The sequence below is a fragment of the Natrix helvetica genome, assembly GCF_964273705.1.
Source record: "Natrix helvetica genome assembly, chromosome: 2".
In the NCBI taxonomy this organism is placed as follows: domain Eukaryota; kingdom Metazoa; phylum Chordata; class Lepidosauria; order Squamata; family Natricidae; genus Natrix; species Natrix helvetica.
Genome location: NC_138552.1, coordinates 185,792,647 through 185,815,742, shown reverse-complemented (window position 1 = coordinate 185,815,742; position 23,096 = coordinate 185,792,647). Strand labels below are relative to the sequence as shown.

The window sequence follows — 23,096 nt, the reverse complement described above, 5'->3', positions numbered from 1 at the left end:
GCTTGATGTCAGCTTCCAACAACTGGGATTTATTTATAACTAAATATTCCAAAACATGCATGACTTCAACTAAAAAATAAGCAATAAAAGGCACCTCAAAGTTTATATTCATATACTGGATAATTGGTGGCATTTATAATGTACTAAAGTAAAAAAAAAAAAGAATCCATGGGGTGCAACTGATTCGCTGCATAAATGCCAGTTTAAAACACTAGCGCGAGCCAGTACGAACAAAATCTGTTGATAGGTTAGACTCCGCCCCCAATAAACGGGCGGGTGACATCCCCGCTCTTAGAAAACGAAATCCCCGGGAGCCAATGAAACGCCGCGTTTCGCCCAGCTCCCGGCCGCTATTGCTGTAGTTCTTCGGCCGCACGTGATCGTCTTCATCAGTGGCAGGCGCTGAACTAGGAAGTGGTCGGTTTCTTTGTCGTCTTCCTCGCCCGCGGTGGCAGCTATGGGCTCGGCCACTCTGCTGCTGCTGCTATCCGGCGTCTTGTTGGGCCTCTGTGCCGGGGAGAGCCTCATCCCCGGCCGACATTTGTTACTGCAAAGCGGTTTGGAAGAAATAGTTTTGGGAGGCCGACGCAGCGCCTGGCCCTTGGCCCTGGAGGACCTGTCTTCGCTCGAACCGGGGTTCTTAGGGCTCCCGCAGGACCCGCAGCTGGATCCAGAGTGCAAGGAGCTCTTGAGTGCCTTCGCCAATAGCAGCATAAGATTGGCTGGCTGCTTAATCCAGAGCGCCCGGCCTGTGACGCTCTGCCAGAACTGCTACCGTCAATTTGGGGAAGTCATGCAGCAGTTCGAGAACATCGAGGTGCGTGGATCGGGTTCCTTAAACACTGGGCTCAAGCGTTAGAGTAGAGTCTGTCAGTTTCCCCCGGAACAGTTTTGCTTTATCGAAGCTGCCCTACTATTCTTCCGCACGTACTTCTTGTTGAAGCAATAAAGATGCTTGTGGTGCATTGTAGAATTTGTTGTTTTTGTGGATTGCAGTTGCGTCGAATGAAGTGGGGTCTCTACTTATCTACATGTTGGTTAGACTCTACCGTCCAACAAGGCTAGTTGTGCAGTTGCCACCGAAAATCGTGGCAGTTTTTTGGGAAATTATAATTTGCTTCAATGCTTGGGATAACACAGTGTGCTTTGCCTAAAAACATTGCCCCGAGTTTTTCAAAATTGTACTGGTGAAACGTTTTTATCTGGGGGCGGGGGGGCGGGGAGGGAGGCTCGTCCCTTATTACTGTGGAATAAAACCTGCAGCCTGCTTTCTGTGGCTGATGGGAACTCATGAAACAAGTGGGAGCTACAATAAACATATATAGCCTACCTTAGAGTAGAGAGGTTCTTTCTGGGATGCAAATTAGATTTTGTTTTCCTTGTCAGTGAGATTGCTTATAAATGTCTCTATCTTTGCAGCAAGGAGGATTAATTGGCGTTTGCTTTTGATAAAATATCAAGTTGTGCAGGTGAATGCTTGGAGAGTCAATTTCTTTGCCCTCCTCAGCAAGTGACAGCATCTGATTGATCTGCAAAGATTAGCAGTATCAGGCCTGCTTAGTAATTGGATAGATAGGAGGACATCACAGGAGACTAGGCTACATTTGGAAGATAAAAAATACAATGGCCAACCTCTTCCTTATCATGCCAAAAAGCCCTGTGCCTATATAAGCATTTAAGTCACTGGGAATGTGACTGAAAGGATACTTTAGGTAAACTTTGAATTTGCCATTTTCCATATTCATATAAAATAGGTATAGGCTTTCACTCAGCTATCCACATATTTATCCCCTGGTTTACAAATCCCAGACAGACACAAAAAACTAAATTACTGAATACTTCATCGATCATCATGGAAGGTATTCAGTCTGGTGTCTACAAATTCTGAAAAATTAGAAATAAGAAAAATCAACTGACTTAAAGGATTGACTGAATCTGAAAAAAAAATCACATTGTCACTTTAAATTAAATTCAAATGTAGCAATTACTGCTTTGCATCAAGAGGAACTTAAGACAAAGCGTCATTGCTGGAAAATGATAGAAGTATGCATTCTATCATATGATTTTTCACATGTTAAAAATCACAGAAATAGAAAATGCAAGAACTGATTGGAATGGAATGTTCTCTTGCATTGCAGCCTGTAAATAGAGTTAATCAAATAGATGCAGATGCTTTTATTAATTAAGGATGGCTCAACTTCTCTTCCACTAACAGACCTGCTGGGAATGAGGGGACTTTCTAAAACAGATTTGGGAATTGTGGGAGGATTGGATGAAAGAGGATTCATTTGTATAAGTGGACCCACTTGGGCATTAATGAATTTTATCTTAGAATATTTTCATCAGCAAAATATTTTCAGAACATTTCTTTGTTTATAGAAAAAAATTACTAAAATATTTGCAAAATGCATGGATTTGATATCCAAGTTACAAGAATGTCCCAAGTGTGCTTTTTCAAGAGGCAACTGGACTCTCTTATTCCAATTGCCTCTTGAAAAAACACCTCTGGGGCAACCATTATCTAGATGACTGAGAATCTCCATAGATATTAAGTTACAAGAATTTAGATATCTGGTGAAATAAATGATCTTTCAGCTTGTCATTTATATATTATAAAAAGACAAAGGTATCTAGTGGAGAAACTTAAAAGATGTTCTCAGCAACTGGTGGATTAGCACAGAAATTCCTTTGAGAGAGCTGTTTCAGTTCCTGAGCAATTTAATTGGGAAAAGATGCCAGGGGCATCTTTTATGCCATTTATTTGGATAGTACATGTATGTCCCAATTTTATTAGGAAGGTAACATGTTTATTTGTTCAAGTGAACTACAATGCAACACTATATTTACTCACAATTAATGATTTCTAACTCAGTGGGGCCTTCCCCAGTGGAAAGCTAGTTGATATAGGTTAGTAGCTTTAAAATGCAATCCTTTGATACCATAGGTATTGCATACTTGATTGCTGGATCTGCTAACAAATGATTTCTATATGTATATTTTCTCCTTTCAGAATACTACTAAGAGTAACCGATGTACCCAAAGTCTCTTGATGTCAGACAGGCTGCAGATGGTTGCACTTGTGAACACGTTTTTTAATGACACATGGATAAAAGCTAACTGTGCAAGTATGTACTCTTTTTGACTGCTTTTTTAAAAAGAATTTTATTGGTTTTTACAAATATTTATAGGAAGGGGTAGATAGGTACAAAAAATTTTGACAGCTACATCGTGCGAAAGGTAGAAATCCCCCCAAATCTCACAACTTTTACAGAAAAAAATAAAGATCAAAAATTAAGAGATAAACATTGGCAGCTTTTTGTTTTACACTGTATCAACAATATATTCAATCATCTTATATGTCACTTCCAACAATTACATTATAGCAACAATTGCAATAATGTTTCAAACTTGTTTTTGTGACCTGAGTCTTTTCAATATTGCTTCCTCCCCCCTGTCTTCTGGCAGAGCCACAGCCCCTCCCTCCTTCATATCTTAGTGGTGTCCCCTGTTCCATCTAGAAAGGCACTGTGTTTTTAATGAAGGCCTCTGCCTCCACAACTGTGTTAATTCTAATTCTACTGCCCTCCCAAAAAATCAACATTCCTTCTGGCAATAACCATCTAAACCAAACTCCTTTACTATATAATTTCTTTGATAAAAAGGAATATTTCTTCCTCTTATCTCTTACTTTCTTCGGAATTTGTTTAAGAATGGTTATTTCTTTATCTTTATATTTTAATGGTCCCACCCTTTGAGCTCCTAAGACCTCATCTCTTGTAGTCTTTCTAAGAAATTTAATGTGTACTTCCCTTGGAACATTGTGTGTTCTAGCATATGCTGAATTGATTCTATAAATCAAATCAATATCCCACCATAGCTGTTGTTTATCTCTTTTAATGTATTCTGCTAAAATTGTGTTCATAATCTCCTTGAGATCCTCATTTTCTATCTCTGGTAAGTTTTGAAATCTAAGGAAAAAAGACATTCTTTCAAATTCCATCTTTATCATATGATTTTCATATTCTCTATTCCCCTTCTGGACTATCTTGACCTCCTCCCTCAACCCAGTCGTGTCTTCCTCCAACACACCTATTCTCTGTTTATTTTGTGTTGCTTGTTGTTGCGTTTCTCTGAGCTGTTCATTTAAGTGCCAGTTGTTTTTTCAGTTTGTCTTGTCCCTTCATAATAATTTGAAACATTTGGGCAACAGATAAGTCCTTTGAACTCTCTTCAGTTGTTTTAGGTTGTAGAAATGAGGCCATTTGTGTCTGTTGTGTAATCGGGATAGACGTAGGAGATGTCAGGGCCGAAGATGCCTTACCAGGCGGTGGCTTTTTAGGTCCCATATTAAGTTCAGAGATAGCTGTAAGTCTTATACAAAAGAAATGGCGTCTGTGGAATACACAGCTGGGACGGATCGTGGAGACAAACAAGCCCAGAAGTGAAAGTTAGTCGTCCTGTACAGCTACAAGCCAGGGGATAAGAATCAAGTACTCCAAATCCAAGGGGACCACATAAGAAGAGAGGCTCCAGGAGATCTCCGGGGTGTAGAGTAATACAAAGCCAGAAATTCTTTCAAAGGGGAAACTTTATTCGTAAAAGCAAAGAAGAAGGAGGAAGTTTCTTGGCTCCACCTTCACAGGGGACCAGGGAGCAACATGTCCAAGTTTCCATAAGGTAGTTTAAGAAAACAACTCAGCAGTCATCTCTTGCAATTGTAGCAAAAATCATTCTCCCATTGCAAGTGGAAGTGAAAGTTAGCTGTTAACTCTCTCTCTCTCCTCCGAGTGAGAGAGATATTCCGAGTGCCGCCTTTTCCGAGGGGTGGTGGTAGAAAATCCCCCCCTCCAGTCTTAACACTTCAAAGGATTGAATCCACAATTTAGAGAAGCTGTTATTCATCAATTAAGTAGATTTAAAGGAGATCGAGGGAAACTTCTCACCTCACTGCACTTCAGCTGTAGCGTCTAATTCATTCTTTCCTTCCGGAATCCGATTGGTGAAGGCGTACAGCGACAGCGCACAGCGCCGCCATGCACCCCCCACGCTCCCCGGCTCCTGAGGCGAAGCTGGGAACCCCCCTGTGGCTGACTTTATACAATATACCAAGCTAAAGCCAAACAAACAAAACCACAGTATAATAAATATATTATTTCTGGAATGATCTATGAGGAATGGACCGGGTGAAGAGGTGCAGGTAAACTAAGAGCATGGCAATCCACCATGCTTATATGATAAGTCTGAAAAGCCTGTGTTTCTTTTGATGGAATGGCATATCCTTTTTAATGAGGTGTATAGTATCTGCTGTGTTACTCGTATCTGTATTACTATTATTAGTTAAATGAACTGATTGATATTTTTGTTGCATGATCAGGGACACTGTGGTTATAGTTGTATTTCTCAATTGTTACTTTGATTCTGTTCATTAAAATAGGAAGGGAAATTACATGATAATGATTTAGGAAATATCTAAAATAATGTGCTGTTCATCATTGTTTGAAATCCATAAGCTTGCAGTGTGTGTCTATACACACATACATACAGTATATACCGTATATACTTGAGTATAAGCCGAATTTTTCAGCCCACTTTTTGGGCTGAAAAATCCACTTCGGCTTATACTCCAGTGAACAAAAAAAAAAAAAAAAAGAACTTACCGAGGACTTGCGCGCGGCCGAGGCTTTGGTGCTTCCGGGATCGCTCTCACCCCCTCCGCCACTGGCTCCCAGTGGCGGAGGGGGTGGGAGCGATCCCGGAAGCACCGAAGCCTCGGCCGCGTGCAAGTCCTCGGTAACTTTCTAGTGGCGGCGGGGGCTTTTGGGTTCACTTCAGCTGCAGCGCAAGTCCTCGGTAACTTTCTAGTGGCGGCGGGGGCTTTTGGGTTCACTTCAGCTGCAGCGCAAGTCCTCGGTAACTTTCTAGTGGCGGCAGGGGCTTTTGGGTTCACTTCAGCTGCAGCGCAAGTCCTCGGTAACTTTCTAGTGGCGGCGGGGGCTTTTGGGTTCACTTCAGCTGCAGCGCAAGTCCTCGGTAACTTTCTAGTGGCGGCGGGGGCTTTTGGGTTCACTTCAGCTGCAGCGCCAGGTGCAAGCGGCTAGGACTGGCTGCCCACAAAGGACCTCCCCAGGCTTGCTTTGCTGAACACGGGGCGACTGACAATAGTTTGAGCGGGCGCGGCTGGCACAAACTATTGTCAGTTGCCTTGCGCTCATCAAAACAAGTCCGGGGAACAGCACGGTGTTTTCTTGCCACGTGCGTGGCCACGCACGTTACCAAAAGTCGGGACTGTTTTTAAAACGCTGTGGGACGCAGGACAAATTATTAAAAATCAGGAATGGATCCCAGTACTTCTAATCCTGCACCAAAACAAAAACGCAGGTCATACGAAGCTGCTTTCAAACTAAAATTTACCGTGAGCTGCTGCATTTCCCAGCCTCGGCTTATACTCGAGTCAATAACTTTTTCTAGTTTTTTGGGGTAAAATTAGGGGTCTCGGCTTATACTCGAGTCGGCTTATACTCAAGTATATATGGTATGTATACATATGTAGATGTATAGAATATGTATGTAGGAAAAGTGAGGGGAAAAAAGGGAAAATACAGTGTTTTACATAAATGTTTTGATAAACGTATGTAAGGGGTGTTAAACTCACATGACCTATCAGGACTTTCCCCCCCTTCGTTAAACCAGGCATGGATGTGGCCAGCACATGATCTATCTGGTCCGCAAGCTGCGAATTTGACAACCCTGGTCTATGTGCTTGGGCTTTATTGATGTTTATACATTATGTTCACTGCCTAGAGATTGTAGGATGGGCCCATAGATTTGAGAAATAAATAGGACAATTAATGCATGAGGTTAAGGTACCAGGTAGGAAATCATGAGAGTATGAGTTCTAGTTCTGCCTAAGGCATGAAAGCCAGCTGGATGACTTTAGGACTCTTTCTCAGCTCACCTTGCCTCACTGGGTTATTGTGGGGAAAATAGGAGGAAGGAGTATAGGGGTATGTTCATTGCCTTGAGTTGTTTATAAAAATAATAAAAGGCAGAATATAAAATTAATAAATACTGGACAGCCATGTAAACCATTTGATTGTATCATAATCAGCAACAGATAGTCTGAATCTGTAAGCAACTTGTTCATAAATTGCAAGTTGAATTAATTGCATGAAGCTTAATTATTTCTTGGTTCTTGATGCATGCTTATGTCAATATATATGGACTTGTTCCAGCAATTCAGTGCTATATAGAGAAATAGTGATATCCAATAAAATACATTTTTACTGATACATACATGTAAATAGCTGTGCATAAAAGTTTACAGCCCTGTTGTTTCAATTTATCACAAGAGTCTTGTATAGCCACACAATTGACATTGAGTTGATGCATGTGATCCTTAATTATTTAAATTTCTAAGGCTGTTAGGCCATAATGATTTGAAAAACAATTCAAAACAATATAACACCTGGGGGGGGGGGGAACGATGCCTGTAGAAACAATAAAATCCACCAGTTGAATTCAAAACATGCCCATAAGAGGCCCACCATATATGCTAGTCTGGGGCCTGGGGAAGAGCCAATTTTTGAGAGCCTGTTTAAACAAGTTCAGGTAGGGGCCATACAGAACACTATGGGAGATACTGTTCTCAAGGACAAGCACTGCAACAGCATATTTGTGTATGAGGGTTCCTTTGGACATTAGATGTGAATATCCTTCTAGAATCTGTTTGTGTTAGCCCTTTGTTTTCTTATTGTAGCTTATAATAGTAGAATCCTGAAAGACTGCCAGATTTTTCCTCTGTCTCTGTTATATCTCTTATACCATAAAAAATCAAGGTGGAGTTAAGTCTCTCTCTCTCATGCTCCCGTCTTTTACCATATTATGATGTTTACAGTCTCTCTTATCTTTTAAGGATTCTGTTAATTGTTCTTGCATCCTCTTCATTTTTATCCCTGCATTCTTCTACAGTTTGTGGTTTTCATCTGCTAAAATGATGTTAAGTAAAATGTTTCTAACGAACATACTTGATATGGAAGCTGATTTGAAAATCACCTTAAATTGTGTGTGTGTATTTTAGATAAATAATGGCTAATTTTGCCAAGCAAATATACTGCCTTTTGTACTTGTACTTAACACAGATTTGTAAAGCTACATTATAGTTCACTGGTGTATTGTGATAAGAATGACACATGGTTTGGCACAGCTGAAAGGCATGTTCAGAAGCCATATTTAATATTAAACAACTATCGATGATCCTAACTGTAGTTTGCAGTTGCCTTCTTCTGTTTATAAAGGCTTCATTTGTGGGTGTGTCAAGGGTCTTGTGATGGGTCAGCTTTAAGTCATCAGTGAGTCTTGTGATGGGTCTGTGTGTCTGTGTGTGTGTGTATAAATCTATCACATATATCATACTATATTTAGATTCATATTCTCCTTATCACTTCATGACACTCAAAGTCAGGCTTACTCAGGAACAATTTATTAAAAATATACAGTATATGAAAGTTACTTTATGTGAAAGAAGGCAAATATACGTATGTGTTGCTCTTCTGAGTTTTTGGACTTGTGCTGGAGCCCATCCTCAGGGAACTTCTCTCCACCGGAATGTGTGCTTTGGGCTATGCCATGTGCAGTATTTATATGCTGGTTCTGTCTGGCCTCTAGCTGTTGATTAGGATATTGATGGCTGGCCATTAAGTCATTGGCTGTTGTTTCCCTGTGCTGCCAAATCCTAGATCTAGTCCAAAGCTTTAAGTACCTTCAGTTGAATGAGTCTAGAGGCCTCCTTGAGGTCCTTACAATTCAGATGCAACAATTTCACATTCTAAGGGGACAAGGAAATAAAGCTTTTTGTGTGTGAAAGAATAACTTTTTTAAAAAAAGAAACACTTTTTGAAGATGCCTTAGATGATAGTTACAGTATCTTAAGCTAGTAGTGGACAACTTGGTACTACACAGATATCTATCTGAGTGAGACTAATAATAATAATAATAATAATAATAATAATAATAATAATAATAATAATAATAATAATAATAATAATAATAATAATAATAATAATAATAATTTTATTTGATTAGCCGCAACCCTCTCCCGAAAGACTCGGGGCGGCGTACAATCAAACAGATAAAAATACACATAAGACAAACATATATACAAAAAACAGAGACATATACATATGTGCATGGAGGAGGATGGACTTAAGTGAAAGACAGTTAAAAATACAATTTAAAATCCCCTAATAAAATTACCAAATTAAAAAACCCATCAGGAGCGTTACTAAGTTATGGTCGAGCCAGGCCAGCTATTTGGAAAAGGTGGGTCTTGAGCTTGACACGGAAGGAGCGGAGGTCAGTAGTAGTCCTAATATCCGGGGGGAGGTCATTCCACAGGGCTGGGCCCGCCACAGAGAAGGCTCTGCTCCTAGGCGCCGCCCCATGGCACTGTCTGGTAGACGGCACCTGGAGAAGTCCCTCTCTGTGCGAGCGGATGGGTCGTAGGGATGTATGGGGCAGAATACGATCCCGCAGGTAACTAGGTCTTGAGCCATGGAGCGCTTTAAAGATCGTAATCAAAACCTTGAAACGCACTCGATAGACCACAGGGAGCCAGTGCAGCTCGCGCAGGAGAGGTGTCACATGGGAGTACTTGGTACTCCCCATAATCACCCGCGCGGCCGCATTCTGGACCAACTGCAGTCTCCGAGTGCATTTCAAGGGGAGCCCCATGTAGAGAGCGTTACAGTAGTCCAGGCGAGACGTCACCAGCGCATGGGTGACTGTGCGTAAGGCGTCCCGGTCCAATAGGGGGCGCAATTGGCGCACCAGGCGAACCTGGTGGAACGCCCCCCTGGCCACGGCTGTCACATGTTCATCCATGGACAGCCTGGCATCCAGGAGGACGCCCAAATTGCGCGCCCGCTCCACGGGGGCAAGTTGAATGCCCCCAATGGCCAGAGATGGAATTATCTGGTTGAACCGGGGGGCCGGAACCCACAGCCACTCCGTCTTGGAAGGGTTGAGCCTGAGTCGGTTGTCATCCATCCAGACCCGTACGGCTTCCACACACCGGGACATCACTTCGATGGCCTCGTTGGGGTGGTTCGGGGTGGAAATGTACAGCTGAGTATCATCAGCGTACAGATGATATCCCACCCCGAAACCACGGATGATCTCACCCAGCGGCTTCATGTATGTGTTGAACAGGAGTGGCGAGAGGACCGACCCCTGTGGCACCCCACAAGTAAGGGGGCTTAGGGTCGACCTCTGCCCCCCTGCCAACACACGTTGCGTCCGGCCGGAGAGGTAGGAGCCGAACCACCGCAAAACGGTGCCCCGGACCCCCAACCCCTCCAGTCGGTGCAACAGGATACCATGGTCGATGGTATCAAAAGCCGCCGAGAGGTCTAATAGGACCAGGATAGAGGAGCAACCCCTATCTCTGGCCCTCCAGAGATCGTCTACCAACGCGACCAAGGCCGTCTCAGTGCTGTGCCCAGGGCGAAAGCCGGACTGGCGCGGGTCTAGATAATCATTCTCCTCCAGATGTCGTGGGAACTGAGAAGCCACCACACTCTCTACAACCTTCGCCAAAAAGGGAAGGTTGGAGACAGGACGATAATTGGCCAGCTCCGTAGGGTCCAGGGAAGGCTTCTTGAGCAAGGGTCTCACCACCGCCTCTTTCAAGGCGGCCGGGAGAGACCCCTCACCCAACGAAGCGTTCACTAGGCCCAGGAGCCAGTCGCGTGTAACCTCCCAGGAAGCCAGTACAAGCCAGGAGGGACACGGGTCCAGCAAACATGTGGTAGGTCGCAGTCGTCCACGCAATCTGTCCAAATCCTCGATGGCAACCAAGTCAAACTCCTCCCACAGTCTTGCTGTTACTCATGCCAGTTAAGGCTGATGAGATTTGGATATTAAAGCATCTGGTATTTTAGCCCTCATTTGTTTCCTCTCTATGCTCCTCTTTACACAGCGTTGTTTTATGGAATCACACAAAGCCACTGTGGGTTCTCTCAGAATTTACTTATGAGATCACTTTCTAATTTCATCCAATTGGGTAATTTCAAATGGTATAAGGACTACTAGTTAATGTCCATATCAGTATTAAAAGAGAAAATATAGAATAGATCATATGACAGAAGCCTGATACTGTTATGTACTACTGGATCAGAGGTGGGTTGCTGCCGGTTTGGCCCGGATTGGGCAAACCAGTAGTAATGGCAGCAGGAGGCTCTGCCCACCCACCTGGACATTTCTGTGCATGTGCGCCTGAACTGGTAGTAAAAAATTTAGCAACCTACCTCTGTACTGGATGCCTTGTTAAGCCTATCCATTTATGTCCTCTTTGTTGCGTTTAAATATTCTCATCCTTCTCAATCTTACTGCTGCCTCTGATTCAACTGAGGTTTTCTCCTCCCCTATTTTCCTTTGTTTCTAAACTTCTGCAATCCTAATTTCAGCAAGAAATTGTTCCACATGCTTAATCTACTCTTTTACAGACTGGATTCACATTAGGTGTTTGGCAAAAGATGGTTTATTTCATTGTGGCATAGCATGTTACCTATGTAAACATTGCATATTTTATAATCCCTAATTAAACAAATCATGGGTTAATGTGATTTGTGAATTTATTGAGTATTTCTGTCTCTTCCCCCCCACCCCCAAGAGCCTATTGTTTCCTGTGCTTGTTTAGTGTCACTTATTTTGTGGTGATACAAATTCTATATCTACCCCTCCACCTTTGGAAATCGAAAGCAGACTGTTTGGATGCCTCTTCCTATCCAGACATTTTTCCTTCCAAGCTGCCTTTTCCTTCACTGCTGTTACTCTCTGATAACACCAATATTACCTAGTCACCCCTACATTTCTGTATCTTGTCAGATTATGACACTTTTCTTCTATTATTAAAAGAAAAAAATTACTTCAATGAAAACTGTTGTCTGTGTCCAGATCCCTCCACCCCCACCCCCAGTTGTATCCCCATCTTGTTCCTTACTATAGGTTTCCTCATCTTTCTGATTAGCAACTCTACAATTTCCTTCATTTTATTGTTTTTCTTTTCTGTAAGGTCACTTCTCTCATATTCTTTTGCTCCCTGTTATGTCTGGTATAACCCCCAGACCAACAACCCTTATTCCTGCTAAGCTTCTCTTCAAAACTCAGAATTTCTACCTTTTCCTCCTATTTATTTTATCCTGGGGGTAGATTGAGCATTTTATTGCTTAATTTGGCAATAGTTGACAACAAGGTTTCCAAGAATTTATAACACCTTTATTTTGGAAGATATATTTTTTTGCCCATTTTGGGGGCAAAAGATCTGAGGTTTTGGCTTGTTACCAGGGTACCAACCTAGCCTCTCTTTTTTCCTCTTTCCCCTCCTCTTTCCTCCTAGCATCATCTTAGTGAAGGAAGAGTGCACTTAATGGGCAAGGACATTCCCCTCCCTCACCACAACCAGATCCTGAAGTGTATGGAATCTATTTTAGATCCTCTCTTTTTGGGGTGGGTTTTTTTTTTTTTCTCTTTACAGACTTTCAGCAGCATGCCATCTGAGAACTGTATAAAGAAGAGAGAATTGTTTAAAGAAGGGAGAACTGTAAAAAGAAGGGGACTGCATGTGATGATGTAGTGTCACTGATTGTGAATGCCTTAGCCTAGCATTTGTCATCCTTTTCATTGCAGGTTCATAGATTATACTGTCATACTTATACAACTGAAAATTTAAAAGCAGAATAGCTATCTGTAAAATAAATAAGCCTTTATCTAAAACAGCTTTTTGGAAGTGGATACTGGCAATTTATTGATGCTTTTGACTCTTCTTTCATAGATTGTTTAAAGGAGAAGAACGAAGGCTTATCAGATGGTACAGTGACGTTCCTGGCCTTATACAATGAATCAATGGCATGCTTTAAACAGAACCTCCAGGTACTTAATATTGTTTATTAAGGGTACAGTTGAGCCCTCTAATTGTCTAGTGAATTTCCCCCTTTTTTTTCAGACCAAGGCGCTGCAAATATAATTTACCAACTCTTACACAGTTTAAGCAGATAAAACAATTATCTTTAAAATGCAGGTGTTCACTACTGAGAACCAAATGCATTCTAATTAATGTTCACCTCCATTTCATATGCAATTATGGCGCTGTTTTGGTTTCACAATAGTTGATAATTATATAGGGAGAGTCGTATAATCTCTTCATATAGTAAATCACTTTTTACATTATTCTAGGCCTTGTCACCTGATATAACTATATGGGTCATCTGGCATGTTATTATAGTATGAGTTTAGTCATGGATACATAGCTATTTAAAAAGTTGGTTTTTCACATATAGTATCTGCTATTAAAAGCTTTCTAAATCTAGTATCACTGTAAAGTTGGAAAGATATGGCCAACTTCTAGGATATGATCCAACTATGTTCAGAACTACTATGCTTTTTTTATTCAAAACATTAGATCTGTATATCCCATATTTTAATTTATATCATCAAAGTCTTTATTGTTATGAAGGATGAAAGCAAAATTCTAACCAGAAGCTTAACATAGTCTCTGTAGAAATCCAATTAATTTGTAATTTGCAAGGTATTTATTACTGCTCTGCCTTGGTTGTTACATTTAGAATAGGAATCATACTCCTACTACTGTACTATATGGCTGTGTAACCAAACCATGTATGTATAATCATTGAACTATTTTGGCAAATCAGACATTAAAAAATGAGGGAAAAATACTGTTCTTACTTTTTATTTCTTAGTGAAGAAGAAAATGCCAAGCCCAGTATTTATGATTTTACATTTAGTTTCAAATATTGAAAAATAGTCTTGTATTTTTGAATTCAAACAATTCTTTTCTCTTCTTATTGAAGTATAATGTGAGCATTTTATTTAGCCACAAAAGTGACTTTTTTGGGAACATTCCCTCCCCCCCCCCTTTATATAGAAAAGTTAAGTACCTATGAACTATTAGAGAAGGCAAAGTTAAAATTAGTTGAGTTGCATAAGATTTTTTTTTTCATTACTGAAGAATGAATGACACAGATGAATTAAATGGAACATTGGGTAAATCAGAGTGAATTATGAGAAAACTCATCTGAGACGATTCTGAATTATAATAAAAGAAAAAAAGTTATCAGGATAGGTAAAGAATTAGAAAAAAATGGAACTGCATATAGAAACTTCTGTTCCCCGTGTTTCCTTCCATGGGGAGGGAAAAAAGTGCCAGTCCTATACATATTCGCAGGAGGCATCTCAGTGTAATCTGCGGAAGCTGCTTAAAAAAACTTATTGTGATTTGGCACTTTTACCTTCAGGAAGGTGTGCAAATCTTTAATTGCCTTCAGTTGAGAGTATGGAGGGCCCCTTCAGAACTTTATACTTCAGATGCAACAAGTTGACATTCTCTTAAGAGGACAAGGAAAGGCTTCAGTTTGTGAACACTGCCTGCTTTGCATATTTATTTTAAACACGGGGATGAATTTACTCAACCTTCCATAATCTGTATACTCTGTGGATAAATTGGAAATTCTCTGATAATTTTGGATTTTTTGCTGATTTTCAATTAATATGACCGCCCATCTCAAATTCATGACTAACAAAATTTTAAATTAAAATGTAACTTAAAATTTTAAATTAAAAACTATATAAAAACCATAGAAGTACAATTAGTAGCTAAGGTAAAAGAAAAACCCATCAAGAGCAATTAACCCAATTACCTCATGGGCTTCACCCCATACCAATGACAGAACCATGCCTTTAAGGCCTTACAAAAAGCAAGTTGGGTTGGGATTAATCCTGTTTCCTGAGGGCTGATATTTCAAATTACCATGAAGGAAAAGTCTTTCTTCTTGGATCCTGCCAGATAAGGTTCCCTGGTAAAGTCCCTGTCCTGCTGGAGTTTAACGGATGGATAGACATAATTGGGAAAAAGCAGTCCCTCAAAGAACTCAGCCTCATGCCTTGAAGGGTTTTATAGGTTATTACCAACACCTTGAATGTCCATGCTGCTGGATTCTGCATCAGCTGTAGTTTTCAGATAAAATGCATTGCTGTAGTCCATTTGGGAAGTGACCATAGCATGAGGGACTATGAACAGGGTCTCTTGGTCAAAGAATGAACATAGCTGGCACACAACAGAAAATTATGCAGTGTTCCTTCCGGCCACAGGTACTACTTGTTCTGTGAACAGGAGCTGCAGTTGAACTGGAAGACTCCCAAAAAGCACACAGGGTCTGTTAGGACAGAAGAATACTGACATTTTGCCACCATTACCACCACAATCTTTTTGGAAGATTGTGTATATTTAAATACATCCTCTTGTGTTTATATTATCCTTGATGCTGAATAATATAGTACTTTTCTGTTCATTTGTCTTTTTCTTCTATTTTTCATGTTTCACTGTTGATCAGATATCAAATGTTAAAATGTGCTGTTGTGGTAGGTTCTGCTATACCAAAACAAAGTACTGATTGTTGATGTAACAGTCATTAACATAACTGTTTTGCATTGATGGGAGAATAGTCAGGAGCTATTGAATAATGAGCATTGTCAGCAGGAGGTAAATGAAAAGAATAGCGGAAGTTGGACAAGAATGGATATACTGACAGCTTGAAAACATATTAATTATTTTCACCCAACATCCCGGTTGCTGCATTTTGGCAGCATTTATCTTTCACATCACATTCTGCAATTTCCTCGCAACCCATACTTTTAAGATATCTTATAAGATAACTCCATGCCTTCCTGAATTGCTGGTGTGACAACTTGCCTCTCCTTAACTATTAACATCATGTACCTATTTAGTTTTAGACGAAGGAGCAATCATGAACTCAGAATTGTGTGTGTTTGTGTATCTGTGTGTGCATGGCCTTGCTTGCATGCTTGCCTTCAAGCCCCTTTTCTTGCTACTGATTTTGGAAGTGTTTTATCATTGCCTCCTTCCTAGGGCTAAGAGAAGGTGATTGGCTCAAAATCATGCAGCTGGCTTTGGGCCAAGGCAGGATTAGATTAGTTTCTTGTTTCTAGCCTGGGGCCTTAATTATTACACCAGACTGGATCCATTAGTTCAGGAGTTTCCTATAAAAGGATAACTATTACATCACAGGAATAACAATAATATGATACGAATATTTACCAAGAGTTTTAGTTAGACTTTCAGGTGAGATCCTGAGAGTGATAAATCTTGGCCATAGTGAATGTTTGCTTAGATTTGCTCTATAAAATATTTATTAATGATATTGCATCATAAAGACTCACTAAACCAGGGAGCTTAAGGAACCCATACATCTAAAATTTTATTTGTATTTTTGGAGTGTTTCTGCAGTAGAAAATAGTGGTAGTCCTCAACTAACAACCATTAATTCGGCAACCATTCGAAGTCACAACGGCACTGAAAAAAATTACTTACAATTGGTCCTCAAATTTATGACTGTCTCAACATCCTTATGGTCACATGATCAAATTTTGAGTGCTTGTCAAAATGGCATGTATTTATGACTATTGCAGGGTCCTGGAGGTTATGTGATTGCCATTTGCAATCTTTCAAGTTGGCTTCTGATGCTAATGAGGGAAGCTGGATTTGCTTAATGACCACATTATTCACTTAACAACTGTGATTCATAACTGTGGCGAAAAGGTCATAAAACTAGGCATGAGTCACTTAAATCCACCTTGCTTAGCAATGGAAATTCTAGTCACTATTGTAGTACAAGTTGAAGACTGACTGTAGGAATTTCCTTTTATCTTGCAATTGTTTTTTTGAAAATTGTGGGAGTCTTTTGCGTTTGGATTCAAACTCATTTTGAATTTTCTAATCTGTTATTTTAAAAAATAATTTCTTGGTTTATACTGTATGGCCAGGAAGGAAACCTGCTACCAAATAACTACTCAGTGGTCTGCAAGAACTGCAATGCTACATATAAAAACTTGAGTTCCCACTACAGTAAGATGCAGAGGAGTGAGCAGCATGAAGAATCTGGAGAACAGTTTCATTTGTGCATTGATATAGAGGATGCAGTAAGTCTTACTTTCTATTTTACTTTCCTTATTTGTATCACATCTCAATATACTCTAGTGCAGTGATGGCGAACCTTTTTGGTACCGAGTGCTGAAAAGGGAGTGCGGGTGGGTGGGTGCGGCACCGAGTGCCAAAAAGGGAAAACACAGCTTTTTAAATAACACAAACCTTTTAATGTAGTTTGCTAGTTTATATAGGATTCTGAAATGACTTGATGCTACTTAATCAATTCTACATACATTGATAATAATTTGAATAAACCTAGTTCAGGCATTTTGGTACTTTCCAAGGCTAAATGGCTGAAAACCCATCAGTGTTTCATCTTACAGTAAAAACATCTTTTTCTGGCTGTCCAGTTTTGTTTTCACCTCCTGAATATCCAGTCTCTGTTTACCTCACTGGCTGGTTTCTCAAAGGATCAATTGACAGGGACGTCTTTTGCCCATATACTGTGATGTGTTAGCAGTGATGAGGCGTATTGCTAGATGAAGGCTTAGGTCCCATCAACCATTTACATTAACCTTCTATTGTACTTCTGTGGACATCCTTCTGACATTTTCTTAATATGGATCCACTGAGAGGTTTCCATTTGTTTTAAGACTTTCTTCAACACACATGAATTTGGCATCTTCTATATAGCATCCAAATAAGCAGATGCTCTTACTAATGTATGAAATGATTGGATTGTAGTTAATACAAATTCAAATGTTGAACTACGAAAGAACACCCTTAATAAAGCACTTGACCGCTACATTTAAAGCTTTTCAGGGTGGACATTTTCAAATATATCTGAAAACCCATGAGATTGCTAAATTTGCAAGTGCCATTAAGGATGGCCTGATAATTGTAAAAACCATGTTGCATCTTATCCAGGGAAGCAGGATCTGTACCCAGTAAAACCTAGACATATTGATGCTCATTCAATGCAAAAATTTGCAATTTACTCAAATATTGATGATTCCTTAGATGTCTTAATTTCCTTGGTGTTTTTTTTAACAATTGTATCCTTCTAGATGAACATCACACAAAGGCTGTGGAGCACAACTTTTAATTGTTCTGTCCCTTGCACAGATACAGTGCCAGTGATTGCAGTTTCTTTGTTCATTTTCTTTCTACCACTTGTTTTCTACTTCAGTACCTTCCTTCACTCAAAGCAGAAAAAACGTATCCTGATTCTGGGTAAGTAAAATTAACAAATCTTTATGGTTTCTATTAGGATTGAAATAAAAAAGGTTACAATGCTGAAAGTGGTTTTTGCATCTAAATGGCATGATGCTCAGTGTTGGGTGTTTTGGAATTTGGGACTCTGTTCACAATCTAATTAGAATAATCTGGTTTGGAAGTCGATAATGCATCATTTGATTCTGTCTCACTGCTGCACTCTTTGAGTGACTAATCAAGTTTTAACTGTCTTTATCAAGCCCTTCTGAATCAAAGGTGGCAATTCAGATGGAACAAATCAGACAATAGGATGATTTTCTGCTATCTTTTTTTTAAGGTAGTAAGTAGAGGCATCTTACTATCTAGTTAACTCTTTTCTACACCTAGCATATTGTTGAACATCTGTGATTAGCAATATCATATACAGCAGCGATGGCGAACCTTTTTTGGCTCGCATGCCATAAGTGGGGGGAGCGCAGGGGGGTCGTGTGTGGGCATGCCGCACCCATAATGCAATGTGCAACCCTCCCAGTGCGCATATGCGCACTACAGGTGCGACCACCCATTTTTACATGCTTTTTTCGCCCTCCCCAAGCTCCAGAGGCTTTATAGGAGCCTGGGGAGGGCGAAAACACCCCCCCACCCCCCGGACGCCCTCCAGAGGTGTCAGGGAAGCCTCCGCACGGTCCCTGAAGCCTTCGGAGCGCTCAAAACGACTCTCCGAGCAAACAGGAAGTGACTTACGGTTTGCTCGGAGGGTCGTTTTCTGTGCTACGAAGGCGTCAGGGAAGCTCATGAAGCCTCCGGGGGGCGGGGGGGGGCTCTTTTCACCCTTCCCAGGCTCCTATAAAGCCTCTGGAGCCTGGGGAGGGCGAAAAATGGCTTTTAAAAAGGGTGAACTCAGCTGACAGGGCAGCGCCTCGCATGGCCTCGCTCCGGTTGCCACCTGTGGCACGCGTGCCATAGGTTCGCCATCACTGATATACAGTATTCTACTATTTATGTATACAAATATTTGGGTGCCATGATTTAAATAAATGATGTGAAGAAGCCTCTCTTCATAGTATGGTCAAGTTACTGTATATAGGAATAATTGTCTCATATAATAAGACTGTATATGTTGGCTGTTTTGATACTTGGAATAATTCGACAGTTGATAAAAATGAACAAATAAACATGTTGCCCAGATAAAATAGAGGTCCACCTTGTCATTTGAAAAAAGAATTCAATTTTCATTTGAGCATGGACAGCAATTATCTCATTTTCAGATTTGTAATTTTGTGTATTTCTGGTTCACTCTTGAATGTGATTTCTCAAGTTTAAATGATGGCCAAGAGTAGTTTTGCTCCTGGAAATTAGACCAGACCACAGTGAAATAGGCCTTTGTATTCTGTTGTACTCTGTTTACAACTCCCTTTGAACTTGTCTAAATTTTAAGATCTATTGCAAAACCCCTTCTCCCTCTCTTGCCATGAGAAAACGAGGAAAGGTCTTCTCAATTGCTCCTCATCAGCTTTGGGCCTCTTTGCACTGATTGGCCAGAATAATTATCTTATCTAAAACAAACCAACGTTATTCTTCTGATTAATTTTTAACTATAATTTGGGATTTTTTGTATTGTCACTATTTTTGATATTCACTGTGGGAAAGTATGAGGCCTCACCATGCTGTTGTATAAATGATACAAATTTAATTGGTAATTCAATGATATAACAAATATACTATTACTATGACTTGTTCCAGATGCCTCTCCATACAAAATCTGTTTCTTGGGTCTTAGATTTCTTGTATGAATATGCCGTTTGTGAGATTTTATGTTTTTTTGTGGGATTTTTGTGGGATTTTATGCTTTTCTTCTCTTTCTAGGTAAGCGAATTCACTCAAATGCCAGCTTTGCGAACATCCAAGATAAATCCAACTGAGCTTTGAGATGCAATGGGATATTAATTTGATTGCTCTGAAGACAATAATAATTTAACTTTACATTATGCTGTAATAAAAGACTGTTTGTCTCAGATAGGTGTATGCACTATTGTGCAATAGTTCTCAGGGGGATGATATGACCTCCAGAAACGAAAAAGAAACTATATTCCCTCCTTCAATCCTTCTTGAACTTTTGTCTTACTTCCTGATTGGTAAAGTTTTTATACTTTATATAATGGATTAATAACATTGATTTCCATGTATGATGAGCTTACGTGAACATTCCTTTCTAATTCTTACCTGAATGCTGATTTATTTAAAAGTTATCATTATTGAAAAATGAAAAAAATGAATTCAATGGCTTAATATTTATCAGCAGACAAATCTTAGTGTTTAGTCTACATTGCTACTAAAATGCTGTTTGACTCATAGAAATAAATTTTGAATTTTATATACTATATTGCTGGCAATAAAAGTGATTATTAGAATTATAATAATTACAGAGTTTGACTTCAGGAAAAATGTCATGTCTTGATATTTATAGTGTAGTGTACTTGAATAAGCTCTTATCTCTATTGGCTGGTTAAAAGCAAGATTAAACTAATGGAAACTCTGTTACTTAAATATTCTCTACCCCTAAAATTATTTTTTATGAAGTGGCTTTTTTATGCAAGGGTACATAATATATTTATTAGAATTTGCAGGCAGTATTTTATTGCATTTGTATATATTGCCTTGGAAAAGTTACCTAAATTAAAACAAAGGGGAAAAAAGGTCAACAGCTTGTGGGGAAAATTGGGTTAAGAGAATAGAAAGAATTAACATGTGCATTATAGGAAAAATGATTTCTTTATTTGGTAGAATAGTTTCATAGTATTTAAAGAACGAAGAATATTGATAGATTTGTCTATCATTTTTTAAGAAGTAAATATGAAGAAATTGGTATCTGTTTGCAGAAGAACTTAGTGATTTAATAAAAGGTACATTTATAATGCAATCTTGGGGTTTCTGGGAGGCCATAGAAATACTGCACATTTCTCTCTCTGCAGGTGGAGAAGAAACTGCTAAAATGGTGTGTTCTCTTAAATAGTGTAGAATAGTCCTCAGCTGAAGTTGTCTTGTTGGCCATGCCTTGCATCCAGCATTAACAAAAAAATGAAGGCATTGGGGAAAAGTCAAGGGTGTCATTGGACAAGATTTAGCTGGGCTCATATGTCATATTGAACTGTGATTCTTTTAAATAATAGTTTGTTCAAGAAACCAAAATTGACTTGGTTTATATGTTAGCTAAAGGGTGAAGAATCCAGTCCCTCATTACCTCATTTGAGGATGGGCTAAATTTTTTGGAACCATTTTTTTTGAGGGATTAGAGCTATCTTTAAAAACTCTTCAATCCCCTCTAATAGACCATTGTTTCATTTTGGGTGAATGAGCCTTCTAAATCATTGCTTTTGGTGCTGGAATAAATGGAGAACTTCTGAAGTTGGTGGAGTTATTGTCCGTTTTCTTAGATCTAATGAAAAAAAACAATATTAAGAATAAGGATTTTGTTTAAAATAAAATTTCCCTATTTCTTCCCCTATCTATTTAGTGCTGAATCAACATAAAAATAATTTGCATATGGATTTTGCTGTATATTCAGTTGTTTAATCAGTTATTTCTGCCTAAGAAGGCAAAAGTTCTTGCATGGCACTCCTAAATAGTTTGCAGAATCTCTTTTTAAGTAGCTTGGTGGAAGCAGCAGTAGATTACTGTTGGAACAGTAAGGTCTTAATACCAAACAGCTTCTAATGAATGAAAAATGCATCGGGTGGGGTGGGATTGGGGAATATATCCAATTATAAAATGTCATTGTTTCATCCTAAAATTAAATTTTTCCATCTGAATCATAATTGGCCCATGATACTTGTTCAGTGCAGATTTGGAAAAAGTTGGGGTGTTAAGCCATTCTTAATCAAATGAACTGCTCTGATTGATGCTGAGTTGCTGGCTATATTTTAATGAGATCCACACACACTTATGACTGCATAATAGTATTAGTGACAAGCTAATTATATTTGATCAGCAGGGCTAAGCTGATTTGAAATAAAAATATGCTGACTTCAAGAGAGTTCTGGATTTGGGCCAGAATTACAAAATTGAGCAGGTAATTATTGTAGAATATGATCTATACGTTGGATGAAATAATAGAAATAAGAGCAGATGTAGCATAGGTCCTGAAAAGATTTGTATGCCACTGATAACAATAATCTGCCTATTAGCGTGTTTTTATATTTTAAGATAGCTATTTTTTTCTATTCAGATTTCAAGACATGTAGATTTAGCTATGTCCTGCTCTTTAATAGCATTCAGTTGATTTGAGGCATCACATGATGGGGAATGGCTCAAAGCAATCTTTTATTTATGCTGTGAAAGATTTTGTGCATAGAAAGGTACAGAATGACAGATTTTCTTATTAAAGACTTTTGCACTAAATATGTCTAAAAGTCACTACTCCCTAGGATGGTGGTTAAGCACTTTTCAAAAAAGGTGTTTTGATGGAGTTGGTTTTATGATTTTCTTAGTATTTGAGCCAAATGGAAATAACTTTCTATTGTTTTTCTGTATAAATGTAAAAAAGGAGAGACCTAAGTTATTTTTAAACGTGAAGATAGCAGTTTTATGATACAATTATGTATTTTTCATATTGTTTAAAAATGTACATGATATATACATACCTTGTTAATGGATTTTCCTTGTCTTTGGTTTTAATTTTAAACTTTATTTACATGTAAAACTTCTCCAATAAAAAGCCAGAAAAATGTAATAAAGATATGTTCTTTACAATTACTTTGAATTGTAGATTAATTGTATTTATTTGACTGAGAGGGTGGCTGTTGAAAAATAATATACTTTGGTATTTTTTTATCTGTGACAAAAAGATTCTATCCCAATATTGGGTGTCAGAACTTCTACTTATATAATGCAACATTTCATTTCCTGTATGAACAGTGACGAAGTG

General features: G+C 39.2%; 1 protein-coding gene across 1 annotated transcript; it reads left to right on the top strand.

Moving 5' to 3' along the window:
• The first annotated feature begins 368 nt into the window (after positions 1-368).
• On the top strand, positions 369-22,924 carry OSTM1 (osteoclastogenesis associated transmembrane protein 1). Its single transcript, XM_081943025.1, has 6 exons — positions 369-817; positions 3,011-3,125; positions 12,830-12,927; positions 16,855-17,010; positions 18,025-18,190; positions 20,039-22,924. The coding sequence occupies exons 1-6, from the start codon at positions 458-460 to the stop codon at positions 20,092-20,094; spliced, it is 951 nt and encodes a 316-aa protein (XP_081799151.1). The 5' UTR covers positions 369-457; the 3' UTR covers positions 20,095-22,924.
• Positions 22,925-23,096: the final 172 nt, after the last annotated feature.

Bases quoted from the DNA above. Each gene is read 5' to 3' on its own strand.
- OSTM1 (XM_081943025.1), top strand. From the start codon at position 458: ATGGGCTCGGCCACTCTGCTGCTGCTGCTATCCGGCGTCTTGTTGGGC. The intron at 3,126-12,829 runs GTATGTACTCTT...CTTCTTTCATAG, and splicing joins GATAAAAGCTAACTGTGCAA to ATTGTTTAAAGGAGAAGAAC. The intron at 18,191-20,038 runs GTAAGTAAAATT...TTCTCTTTCTAG, and splicing joins AAAACGTATCCTGATTCTGG to GTAAGCGAATTCACTCAAAT.